General features: G+C 35.8%; 2 protein-coding genes across 4 annotated transcripts in view; one reads left to right on the top strand and one right to left on the bottom strand.

Annotated features, from left to right (window-relative positions):
* The window catches only part of fam184b (family with sequence similarity 184 member B), a 49,059-nt gene extending 45,558 nt beyond the window's left edge, over window positions 1-3,501 (bottom strand). For all 3 annotated transcript variants that reach the window (XM_077203460.1, XM_077203451.1, XM_077203469.1), the window contains exon 1: window positions 3,016-3,501. In XM_077203460.1, coding sequence (XP_077059575.1) covers window positions 3,016-3,174 — 159 coding nt within the window. In that variant the 5' untranslated portion in view covers window positions 3,175-3,501. The remainder of the gene's footprint in view (window positions 1-3,015) is intronic.
* Window positions 1-13,485, top strand: part of ncapg (non-SMC condensin I complex, subunit G) — a 46,038-nt gene that overhangs the window by 15,369 nt on the left and 17,184 nt on the right. The window contains exons 2-10 of the mRNA XM_077203504.1: window positions 5,006-5,033; window positions 5,640-5,757; window positions 7,094-7,306; window positions 7,416-7,644; window positions 7,779-7,924; window positions 8,109-8,193; window positions 8,639-8,834; window positions 12,944-13,093; window positions 13,248-13,388. Coding sequence (XP_077059619.1) covers window positions 5,650-5,757; window positions 7,094-7,306; window positions 7,416-7,644; window positions 7,779-7,924; window positions 8,109-8,193; window positions 8,639-8,834; window positions 12,944-13,093; window positions 13,248-13,388 — 1,268 coding nt within the window. The 5' untranslated portion in view covers window positions 5,006-5,033; window positions 5,640-5,649. The remainder of the gene's footprint in view (window positions 1-5,005; window positions 5,034-5,639; window positions 5,758-7,093; window positions 7,307-7,415; window positions 7,645-7,778; window positions 7,925-8,108; window positions 8,194-8,638; window positions 8,835-12,943; window positions 13,094-13,247; window positions 13,389-13,485) is intronic.

Genomic DNA, 13,485 nt, shown 5'->3' with positions numbered 1-13,485 from the left:
GAAACTTGACGGCCCAGAAAGTCATTAAAGAACATGTTTAAATATTCCATGTGCCTACAGTGGCTCAACTATAAGTTTATCAAGCGACGAGAATACTTTTATATATCACATTGCACCTTTAAGTAAGTTCTTTATACACCACTGAAAACATAGTTATGGATGTCATATTGCATTTCTGTTAATAGATACTCAAATTTTTTACACATTGCACCTTTAAGATTTTAATTTTCCTTTATAGTTCTATAGTTTAACCTCCTTAACATTATGGTTTTTGGTTTCATAGTTATACTTCATAGTTGGCCAAGTCAATTTTCAGTGTCATTTTTCACAGTGTCAGACATACACTGCCCGGCCAAAAATATATACTTAAGAGTCTATAATAGGATCATTATTGCAATGATTATTATGTTTCTAGCAGGTTATATGTTTTGGGAACAGTTCTTTTAACCTTAATTGATGGAGCGTGTAGCTTTTCATTTCTTAAACAACTATATAGGAAGACACATCATGGCCATATTTCAGGATGATAATGTCAACGGTTTACGTTCACTTAAAACATAACTGAATGTGTTTACGTGAATATTCACCAAGATCAGCATTTTGACATTTTGTGTGTATTTGACTGTTTAAGGTCAATAAGCACTGAAAAATAACACAATTTAGTACTGAGAGTCAAAAAACGTTGTACTTTGGAATGAATTAAGGAATGAATAAAATGATGCGCAATACGCACAATCCCAAACCAAAATTTAAGCCCTGTAACATCAACAACATTCATCCAGAGCATATGAAACGAGTGAGTGAAGGGAGGTGGGTTTGTGTGTCAACTCGCTGACGGAGAGATAAGAGAGTGAGAAAGCGCAGCTGGTATCTATTCGGTGGAAAATAAGTATTGGAAGCATTTTAGATATTTCAATATCAATATGTATCGAAAATGATATTTTTAACAACACTACATTGCACTTAGTTTATTATTTCAGCTGCCTTTTTAAAAGACTACAATTGAAAAATGTATGTTTTATATATAAAATTCAACTGGCCAAAGTGGCTAGTTGGACAGTAGGAGTGACTGCGTTACACGCCACTGCTGAAATCCACCCGCATTTGGCAGGTGTTAAATGTCAAACCCTGGCCATGATGTGTCTTCCTATATGGTTGGTTAAGAAATGAAAATGTTATCAATTAGGGTTAGAAGAACTGCTGCCAAACATTCAACCTAATAATCACTGGAATAATGATCCAATCATAGACACTTAAGCATTTGCCTATTAAAATCCAAACAGCGACTTTTTTTATTATGATTTTTTTGATTGATTTTATCATACATAACCTAGTTGCAGTTTAATCAAAAAATGCATTAATAACTGAAACTCCAGAGTTCGACAACCTGACAAAGTATGTAAGTTGTAATTTATTGATGTTTTTTTTTTTTTGGTTCACATATGAATATTTAATTTCATGTGTTGTGAAAAGTGTTGTTTGGTCACTTGTTATTTTACCAGATGCATAATATCCAAAGCTACAAACAGTGGTGTAATTGTTTTTGTAAGTGTTTTGTTTCAATGGCACAATGTGTACGGCAGGAGGGGTATCCCAACAACTGTTCAGATTTTCCATATCAAAATTCAAACAAACAACATATGTTCACTTCACATTCACAACACCTTGGCTACCCTTGGTCTACCCTGCCACTAGAATGCATTTCTGGCCTGTCTAATGGAAACGTAATAAGCCTACATCTAAAACAATCTAATATTAATAACACGATTTACAGGATTAGTTTACCCAAAAAGTTTAATTCTGTCAATTACTTAAAAGAACTCATCAATTACCCTCATGCCATGTCATGCCATTTCAGACCTGTATGACTTTCTTTCCTCTGAAGAACCCAAAAGAAGACATTTTAAAAAATGTTGGTAAACAAACTATTTTGGTTATAACATTAACATCCATTGTCAGGACCACTGAGTCATTTCTCAAAATATCTTCTTTAACATTCCCTCTACAGCCTATTTATAAATCTAAATACATTTCTATAATGCATTCAGATCCAATGGATATGAGTTATTTAAGCCTAAATGGTTCAATTACAGTCTTAGTAAAGATGGCCAAAAAGTACTAAGGGCATTAGAAAAAAAAGTACTAAGGTGCCATCAGATAGCCTAGTAACATCATAGGCAATAACACAATATAGGCCTATATACATACTGAATGGTTGTAATATTAATGTACTGTCAATTTTGATTATTTACGTGGCATATATGGTATAACAAACATTACCACTGCACTAACAAACATAATAATCCAGCGTGCTTTGCAAATGGAACAAACAAAACTAACAAATGTATTAGAGAAATGTTTTTAGCCAGGCTGAACAAGTCAGTTACGTTTGCCTCAACCATATTACAAGCTTCTATGGGTCATAACAACTGGATGCTGCTTGTGAAGGGGTGGTTCTTAGACACACACACACACACACACACACACACACACACACACACACACACTCCTAACCCTGTTAATAGATAACCGCACATTTTTGTTGCCAGTGATCACCCACGGGTCAGATTATTTCAGATGAGCCATTCGTAGTGTGAACTTCAGTAGCCCCCTCTGAACAATATAAACTCAATGAAAGCGCGTTTGATACCATACAACATCACAAACGTATAGGCTACCTTCTGCCCGGTTCTTCTGCATCACCTGTGATGGAAAAAGACAGCGATGCGTGGCTGAGAGCATTTAAACCCTGTTGCATTCCAGTGCCAGTGGGTTAGGGAGCATAAAATACTGAGATGTGTCAATTATGTATATTTACAGACTGTCTTGTCTGTCACGTAAAGGATGTAATGGTTAGCGTACAATTTGCGCAGTAGCAGAAAGGGGTATTATTAGCATACATGTAAATACAATCATACATACAAACACACACCTCTGCGGCACGTTAAGTGAATGGATATCCAGACAACAGTTAATTAAATGAGTCCCGTTAGTTTAGTAAAATTACGCGCTTACCTTTGTCAGCTGCGCTATTTTCTTGCACATTTTCGTGTGCATTTGATAATCATACATTTCCTTCTCTACAATCACATTGGGGATGTCCGCAATAGCGGTCCCGTTACATGCACAGCTGCCGCCGGGGGGCTGGTTCATCTTCCCAGAGCTGGAAGCCATAATGACCAGTTAGATCACGCTAATCAATCACAAACTGGGCTGCGCAAAACACTAGTCGACTGTACGTGATCCTGAAGGTAGAGTCCTTACGACAGCCGAAAGCATTCTGCATGCTGCAACAGCGAGCGGCGAACACCCTCCCGCTCCGCCGTGAAGCTGCCCCCGGTGAGAGCACTGCTCACAAGATAATGCCATCGGTACACGACTCACTGACACTGACGGCATGCGCCCCCAGCCCGCCCTGACACCTGTCTCTCACCCGGGGCGTGATTACCGTCTTACATTATAAGTCACGGCGGGTACTGCAGTGTAATTTTAGCCCCTCCCATGAACACCAACACGCCCAACAGCACAACAAACATAAACTCGCGCAATTTCCAAGCGTCAATTTCTTTGATAACCCGTATACTCCCCATTTGATATGTTAGTGTGTAACGATTTAAATCGTTTTGTATGAACATTTCTCAACAACAAAACTACAGGCAAGTCTACTGACTAAATAAATAAACATAATTGATTTTAGTCCCCAACAGAGAGCGTTAGAAGACCAGGAAAATTAAGGTAGGCTACAATCCCTGAGAATTATTTCAAATAAATGTGAAAGGTGAAATCACCTGGACCATTATTTCGAAGTCTGAACCATAACCGTATCGTTAGAACCGTAATATAGCCTACATATTGGTTATTTTCAGAAAATGCATTACTTGCAATCAGGGCTGTAGGCAGGGTTTTATAAGCACCAAAGGTCCAAAATTTGAGCTAGGGGGGTTTGGGGGCATGCACCCCAGAGAAAGTAGATTATCTGCAGTAGATTATCTGTCAATATATGCTCTCTCCATAATCTATATCACTCTTTCTTTTTCTCTCAGTCTCATTATCTTGCACTGTCTCTTTCCCTCTTAAAGCTGAGCATTTACTTATGTCAGTGAAGAAAGTAAACACTGGTTCAGCTGATATTTAGCCTATGTTTTTTTAAGCATTTTCTTAGACAAGTTAATTTACTGAAGGCTATGAACACTAGGTAGGTAAACAAGTTTATTAAATTCATTCACTTCAAAATATGTACACATCCATTATATTAATCTTATGCCTAATAATGATGAAAACGGCTCATGTTTCTTGTCCTTTCACACTGACAGTTACTAATTATTACATTACATGAATCACGTAAATTAGGCTTTAGGCCTATTTTTAATTCAAATAGGCGAAATTAGACAAAAGTTTATTATTTTTTCTGATTATTTTTATCTGTCGTTGAACATTTCTATCCTAAAACAGCTGTCAAATATAAAATAGGCCTTTTTAGATTTTCCTTTTTTTGATTTGTTCACGTCTCGGACTTATCATTCGATCCGAAAGAAATCGGTCTGAAATTCGATCTGAAAGAAATTGCACCAGAAATATAATAATAATAATAATAATAATAATAATAATAATAATAATAATAATAATAATAATAAATAATAATAAAAAAATCAATATCCTATCTGTTAACGTTAGAGTTTAAATGTGGACCAATCAGAGCTGTTCGTGATTAAGGATAAATAAGGCATTTTATTGAATTATTGTAGTCCTAAATATATTTTAATTTATATGTCAGACTCAAAAAAATAATAAAGTTGAACAAAACACGTCTTGAGATAAGGAGGTCCATATTCAAAGCTGCAGTTACCTATGATGGCAGTTACTAAGCCTCTCAGCGCCCCCTGAAGGAAACCTCATAGTATTGTCACTTACAAACATGATTGACAGCCAGTGACGGAAGGAGGCGGTTCAACGTAACTCTCGCGAGAGCACATTTTAAAAAGTGGCGCTTTCACCGTTGGTCAAGATAGAAGCCTCTTAAAGATTTATTTCAGGTAAGTTACGTCGCGGATTAAATAACATTTTGATAAAACATTTACATTTAAGCAAGGATGAATGTTCTGGTGAATTTCTATTTGTTAAAATGATAATTATTAGTTAGTTCGTCATGTTTTTGTGTTGTTGCTAACTGTCGGGGCTAGCAGTTTATCGAGGCGATGTCGCTCATTTTATACGCACAAATACCAGTTTTACTAAGGTAATTTGAATTGTAATCCAACCATTTCATCAGTGCTCTTTTTCATGTGTTTTATTTATTGTGGGATAACATACTTCGTGCTGTGTCGTATATGCTAGATTATTTAATGAATAACTTTTTATTTAGATCATTAGAAGTGTCCAATGGGTGGAGGAAAGATCAGGTAGCAACGATTCTGTCGTGTTAAGTTTACGTTACCTGACATTTGTTGTGACTAACTATCATTAACCTGTGAATTGTTATTAACAGGTAACTCTAAAACAACTAAAAAACAAAATACATGTTTAAGCGGATGTCCTCAATATGCGGTGTAACGTTAACTTACCATGGGTGTTTTGGATTTGTAAACGTATATCAAATACCATTCATTCACATGCAGGGTGGCATGTAATTTGTGTCTCAGCAACCTCAACATGCCTGGAGACGCTGATCTGGAGATTGAAGAGGCTTTCCGTCGTGCACAGAAAGCTCATAATAACAAGGCGAAACTTGTTGCCAGTTTGAAGACCAGATATAATAAGGTGCAGCATAATTACGTGAATTTTATGATGTACACTATCGTTCAAAAGTTTGGAGTCAGTATTTGACAACTGAATACTTTTATATTCAGGAAGAATGCATTAAATTGATTAAATAAAAAGTTCTAATTCAAATAAATGGTATTGTTTTTCAACGTTACATTCATCAAATAAACCTGAAAAAAAGTATAATGGTTTCCTCAAAAATATTGAGCAGCATAACTGTTTTCATCATTGGTAATAATGTTTGACACCAAATCAGAATAATAGAATGTTTTCTGGAGGATCATGTGACACTGAAAACTGGAGTAATGGCTGCTAAAAAATCCACTTTCCCATCACAGGAATAAATAACATTTTAAAAAATACTGAAACAGAAAATTTTATTATTTTAAATTAAAATAATAGTTCACAATATTAGTTTTTACTGATTTTGACCAAAATGCAGCCTTGGTGGTTAAGTGAGCGTTCAATAAAGGGACATGTCACCCAAAACTGAAAATTCTGTCATCTTTTACTCACCCGCCTCATGTCCCTACAAACCTTTAAGACGTTCGTTCATCTTCACAACACAAATGAAGATCTTAGTTTTTGATGAAATCTGAGAGCTTTCTGTCCCTCCATAGATGGCTACTCAACTGAAACTTTGAAACACCGAAAAGTTCATAAAGAGCTTGTAAAACGAATCCATATGGATTGAGCGGTTTAGTCCAAATTTTCTGATGAGACTTGTCTTGATAGCTTTTTAGTCTTTAGTCTTTTATTCACTTATAAACATTAATCAGCAAAACATAAACAGAAGCTGAACCGAACCTGCTTGACCTGAGTGAACAAATCTTAACGCTGCGTAACACACGAGAATAAACCTCTTTGGTTCTTGCACGTAAAGCAAACATGCTTGAGCTTCTGTTTACCACAACTTATGTGTGAGGTGATGTTTATTTGTGAATAAAAGCCTAAATTCAATCTGATCATATAAAGCTATTGTCTTCTCAGAAAATTTGAACTAAACCGCTTAATTAATATGGATTAGTTTTATGAACTTTTTGAAGCTTCATAGTTTGTGTAGCTGTCAATGGAGGGACAGAAATGTCTGATTTTATTAAAAGTATCTTCATTTGTGTTCTGAAGATGAACAAAAGTCTTACACATTTAGAACAACATGAGGGTAATTAATTACAGAATTTTCATTTTTGAGTGAACTAATCCTATAACATTATAAAATCTTACCAACCCCAAACTTTTGAAAGAATGTGTAGGGTGCATGGGAAATTTTTCTAACATGTTGTCTGACACATCAAACAATCTTCTTAATGAGGTCATTTTGAATTCTGTGTAGTTGGAAGATAAGTCCGAATTCCATGAGGAGTTCATCCGATGCCTGAAGTATGTCATGATCATTTACACCCGAGAGCCTGCAGTGGAGAATGTCATTGATTTTGTCACTAAGTTTGCTGCAAGTTTCGAAACGCCTATTAATGAGGAGACTGAGGAGGAGGAGGAAGATGATGACACTGGGTTTTTGAACTTTCTGTTCAACTTCCTGTTGGAGGTAGTGTCACTCATGCAGACATTTGGGTTGGGGAAAAAAAATCGTACCTCATTGTGTACCTTTGTTTTCATTTGATTTCTTATCCATCTCTTTACCATCTTTCTCTCAGTCTCACGGTGCAAGCAGCCATGCTGTGCGGTTTCGTGTTTGTCAGCTAGCGAATAAGTTGCTGGGCAGTCTGAGTGAGAATGCTCAGATCGATGATGATCTGTGTGATAGGATCCATGAAGCCATGCTGGTCAGAGTAACAGACAAATACCCTAATGTCAGGATTCAGGCAGCACTGGCCTTGGCCAGACTTCAGGACCCCAATGACTCAGACTGCCCCACTATTAAAGGTACTCTGAATGCTCATACTTTCACTCACAGACTTTGAACTACAATCCCTACTTAACATGTTTACGTTCAAAATTGATCCATGAATTTCCAAGGAATTTAAATAAGGTAAATGATTAATTCTGTTTGTTTGTAGCTTATATTCTGCTTTTGGAAAATGACTCTAACCCGGAGGTTCGACGTGCTGTGTTGTCTTGCATCGCTCCCTCGGCTGCTACACTCTCTAAAATCTACAAGCGCACCCGAGACGTTAAAGAGAAAGTCAGGAAACTTGCTTATCAGGTAAAAATGTCTAAGAAAATACCAAATTGACTAATCTACGATGAAAGTTAACAATTAGTAAATAGTGGGTTTTTTTTCTTATCTAAAAGGCTTTACTGTCAGTTTTGATCAATTTAATGAATCCTTGCTGAATAATAAAGGTATTAACTTGATTAAATATGATGCGCTTATGTATGTGCCTCAGGTGCTGGCAGAGAAAGTGCATATTCGAGCTCTGAGCATCGCTCAGAGAGTGAGTCTATTGCATGAAGGCCTCAGTGACACTGCAGGTAAGAACATTGTGGTGTTTGTTGATCAAAATGTCTCCAATTGTAAACATACACATGTATTAGTTCATGTGTGCATTGTCTCCTAACAACAAAGTCCTCTAAGTCTAGGCAAAAACAAGTTGTTTTTTAGTTGACAAGTGGGTCATTAAAGACTCGCACACAGGTTTCTACTATTAAGGAAAACACCTCATTATGTCTGCCCTTTCAATCGTTTTTACTATCAAACATATCTTACTGAACTGCAGTGCCTATGATAAAATCAGACAACAAACATGTTTATTTAAAAATATTTGCAAAGTATTGCCTGAATGCATCTTAACATTTTTGTCTTGTATTAAGCTTATACTTGATTATGTTATATTTTTGTAAGTTGTTTATCTTATATTATATTAACTGCTGACAGGGCAGTATAAATCAATAAACAAATCATGTCCATCTCCCTAAGACTCAGTGAAGGAGGTCATCAAGACCCATTTGCTGCCTGCTTGGCTTCGCTTACTGCAGGGAGATGTTTTGCAATTGCTGCACAAACTGGATGTAGAGAACTGTGCAGAAACTGCAGTGACTACCTTACATACCATCTTTTCCATGGCAACAAACCCCGATGAACTCCTGCAGAACGGTATAAGGCTGGATGAGAGGTCAGTTACTTGAATCTAAACACCAGAACAAGCATACTTGTTACAAGCATACATACTACGCTCATTGCAGTTTTGCGTCATAATTCAATTCACCAAAATTTAAAAACATGTACACATACTGCCCTTTGTATGTCCATTTCACATCTTGGAAAAGGTTTATTGCAATTTTATTATTATTTTCACTGTGCTTTGCTTTCAGTTCTCAGTAGAAGCATTGTACTTTCAGCTGCATTCAAGCAACAGGGTTTCCGTGGGGCGTTAAGTCATTAAATGGATTTTGCGAAAATTAAGGCCTTAAATGGAATTAAAAATAGTGATCGACCGATATTGATTTTTTATAACCGATACCGATACAGATTATTTGCATGTGTACGTGCCCGATAACCGATATGCAGAACCGATATTTATTTACTGTTATACTTCTGTTTTTGGCACAATTATTACAACAGAAATGAACTGAACAAACCATTTTATTTATAACAATCACTCCCTCCTTGCATACAAAAAAAACCTTTATATTTATACACAAATAAATAGAGGGGTCTGAGTCCAAAAAATAAAGTGCACTGTTACTAAGTGTCTTTGTTTAAAAATAAAAGCTTTGATGAGGTAAAAAATAAAGCACAAAAACTGTTCTAACATATTGGGGGGGGGGGGGGGGGATATGTTTATTTGTTTTCATTAATGGTAAACTAATCAAATTACAATAAAAACATTTATATTATTACATTATATAACTTATATCTAAATTATACATATCATTTATAAGCATCAGCAGCAACAATGTTAACAATAGGCAAAATAAATGTTAAAAGTCTAATGTTTTCATATGGAAAAAATAATTGACAGGAGAGTCATATCACCTTTGCAGAAATGTAATTCATTTTAAACAGTTTTAGTAGGTTTATGTGCCGTTTAATAGGTTTAAACTAAGAGTGAGGAATAATTCACTGGGTAATATTAATTCACTGCATAATATTAGCTGGAATAGCCTATAACATCAGGAAAGTAACAAACAAAACAGCATATACATCATTGCATTTTCCAACTAGTATGTAATTAATTATTATTAATATTTTTGTCGGTCTAGATCATGAAATGCTTTATGACAAAGTGCTGTTTATCTATGCATTTACACATAACTATAACATTAGTCTATACGTTACTCAACCGCGATCGCGCGTGCAGATAATAAATAATTAATTTCCACAAAGCGGTATATTTAGATGTGTATTAGCGAAATAATTGCTATGTAGTAAATGATAATATAATCTAGGGTGTTTAAACAAGATAATCTTGTCAAAAGTTTCATTCAGTGGCCGTGCTTGAGCATTCCTGATCATCAACCCAGTGAGTGCTCAGCAATATGAACGAACTTTTTTTTCGAGACTAATGGTGAGCAAATACAACAGATAGAGAATTAAATTCAGCGCTTTTATTTTCAACATGCACTCATTCATGTCTGTTTTATTTAATTCATGTAAAGTTACGTCTTTATTGGGGAAGGACATGACGGATTACGCTACGTGGCTCAATGAGTTCGTCTCAATTTTTTAGAACCAAGCTGCATAAATAAACTATATCAGGCATTTATGTCTCTAATCTCATTTCTGCATGCATGTCTGTTATGTTAAATAAAGTTGAATAATTAAAGCAAAGCAAGTAGAACATATACTTTACCTGTGCACAGAGTTGTTATTGACTGATCTCCTCAGCCGCGGGCTGCAATGGCGGAATTCTCAAAACGGCCACAAGATGGCGCAGTTTATCGGAAAATCCGATATTACAAAACCGATTCCCGATTATGGGAAAATGCTTAAATATCGGGAAAAATATCGGTAAACCGATACATCGGTCGATCACTAATTAAAAAGCATTACATTTTAATCCTACAGGATTAAAGAACTTTATATTATCAATTTATTTGAATATAGCCTTCATAATTAATAATTTTTATTTGCTGTCGCAAAATATGTACATTAGTGTGATAAACGAAGAACCAGTTTGGTAATTGCTTCCAGCCGAACTAAAATTGCTGTGATGCAAGGAATTTTGTACAGCAGGAATAACGGGAATAAAACTAGACCAGAAAAATGGGAAAGTGCAAATTCCAGCAGAAGTGGCTGGAAGACAGTTTAACGCGTTAAAATATATGTATACATTTTTGTCATCCTTTGGCTAGTTTTACATTATATGATCCCGCTCTTATTAAAAATATTTGAGTTGCACTGCGTGCATACATAGAGTAGCCTACAGCTCGCGAGAAACTAAAGTTATTTTTCGCGGATTATATCGCTTTAATGGGGGGAAAAACGCAAAATTGTGTAAAACTTCCGGTCTTGGTAAGTATCATGCAATCATCCAAATGCATCATGCATCATGCAAGTGCTTTTAAACAATTCAAGCGTGACGAGAAAAGAGACCGTGCTGCCTGTGAATGTTCTGTCTAAGTAACACACACGACGCACAGAAAGATGTGCGCCAGAATACAGTTCTATTTCAGGCTTAAACCTGGCTTGAACAAACAGTAACACACATTTATGGCAAATGTCCATAATTTGGATCCAGACATCAATAGCTGTATTAGTATCCGTGATACTGACCTTCATAAAAATATGCGATTAAACAAGTATTTGAAATATACTGTATGTTGGTTCTACATTAATTTGGAGATTAACTGTGAAATTAATAAATTGTAAAATATTTAAACTAAATATAAACCTACAAAAATGTTTTTAATTGCGGTTAATCACAGAAAAAAATATGATTAATCGAGTTAATTTTTTTTATCGATTGACAGCATCAAAAAAAAAAAAAATATATATATATCTGTGGTTAGTCATTAGGGGTGTCGAAATTAATCGTTTCTATGATGCATCGTGATGCAGAGGAGGACAATTCGGTATTGGTTCAGTAATAGACCATAACCGATTATAATGTATTTTGGACGGTTCTGACATCATTTATCGCGTATGTGCTTTGTCGCGATAGCATACAATTAAATATGCTCCAACTACTTTAAAAGCCTACATCTGGGCACATTTCGGCTTTTATGAACAACCTGGTAAGCACGACCTGGAGAAGACGCGCTGTGCGTGCTCATGTCATGCACAAATAGAATATGCAGGAGGTAATACCTTGATAAACCACGTTAGCCGTTTTCACCCTGAGCTGTTAACGCCTGGCAGAGTCTGACTGCTTTAGAGTAAGCGGATGAGCTCCAACGTCACCCGAATCTGCAGCCAAAAACAAATCATCTACTCGCCCCAATAATTTTCTCTGATTTAAGTATCCGCACCCGATGGTCAAATTACAATTATTCTGTGTTGTTATGCGTAATTATAAATGGATGATCGTCACCTTCAACAGCGGACTCTGCGACGGTTGATGCACGCATCTCTAGGGTAACATTATACACTGATGAATAAGCGCTGCTTTTAAATGAACATTTCTTTAAAACAAAATTTAATTAAATTTTCTTAATGGCATAAACAGACTTTACTCCCTTGAAACTTAAAGTGGAATGTCACCGTTTCTGTCACTGCGACTTCCAGAACAGGCGAACGCGCGCGCACACACACACACACACACACACATCAGACCAGTGTAAGTTCACACCCCTATTAGTCATGGCATTAAAAATAAATAAAAAAAAAGCATTAAAAAGCATTACATTTAATTTGAAGATATCTGCAGAAACCCTTAAGCAAATGTTAACATAAATATTCTGCTAGTTTTTCCCATATTTGGCATAAGAAATTTGAAAAGTGTGAAGATCCGTTGTGGGCCTGCCAATCACTAATGGCAGAAGTAGTGGTAAACTGTACTGGATATCTAAAAACCCATATCAGATAAGCTTTTAGATATGTATTTTACTCAGCAAATATTTATTTGGATATTTTTGTGATATATAAATATATATATATATACATACATGCATATATTATTTACGGACTAAAATGTCTGTAAACCGATTATTACATAAATGTAATGTGTAGTTATTACATTATGCTTTAAGTTACGAGTTGCTACCCACTGCCTGCTAGTATTTGTTTGGGCAATCTTCAACATTAGTCTAATTTCTTAAATGTGTATGTCTTTCTGTACAGAAAACTAATTACTGTGAACTCCCTAACATGTGAAAATGTGTTGTACTGGAGAGCGTTGTGTGAGTTTGTCAAGAGTAAAGGGAATGAAGGTGAGGAATTACTGGAGAAGTTACTCCCTGAGGCGGCCATCTTTGCAGAGTATCTATACAGGTGAATATGCTCTACACTTTTGTTTCTTGTATTTCTTTTAGTTTAAATGATAGTTTAATTATTCTTCCATGTTTGATTTTCTTTTTGAATTCAGTTAAACACTTAACATTTGCAAATGATAACCCAGCTAAATAAGTAAGCCTTTTTGTTTCAGTTATCTAAAGAGCATTACTCCGCTGTCTGAGGATCAAAGAGCTGATATGACACAGCTTGAGATGGTGATGACCCAAGAGTTTGTTGGACAGCAGCTGATTCTGCTAGTCGGGTGTCTTGACACTTCTGAAGAGGGCGGCAGGTCTGAGTTCTCAGTACTCTGATCTCTTAGTGATCTATGCAGATGAAAAATTTTAGACTATTATTATCTTCCGTTTTTGATGATCCGTTTCCTCCCT

The sequence above is a fragment of the Siphateles boraxobius genome, unplaced genomic scaffold (genome assembly GCF_051911475.1).
Source record: "Siphateles boraxobius isolate OS27281-9 unplaced genomic scaffold, OSU_SipBor_1 119, whole genome shotgun sequence".
Classification (NCBI taxonomy): domain Eukaryota; kingdom Metazoa; phylum Chordata; class Actinopteri; order Cypriniformes; family Leuciscidae; genus Siphateles; species Siphateles boraxobius.
The sequence above is the reverse complement of the archived record's forward strand: the minus strand, read 5'-3'. Positions and strand labels throughout refer to the sequence as shown.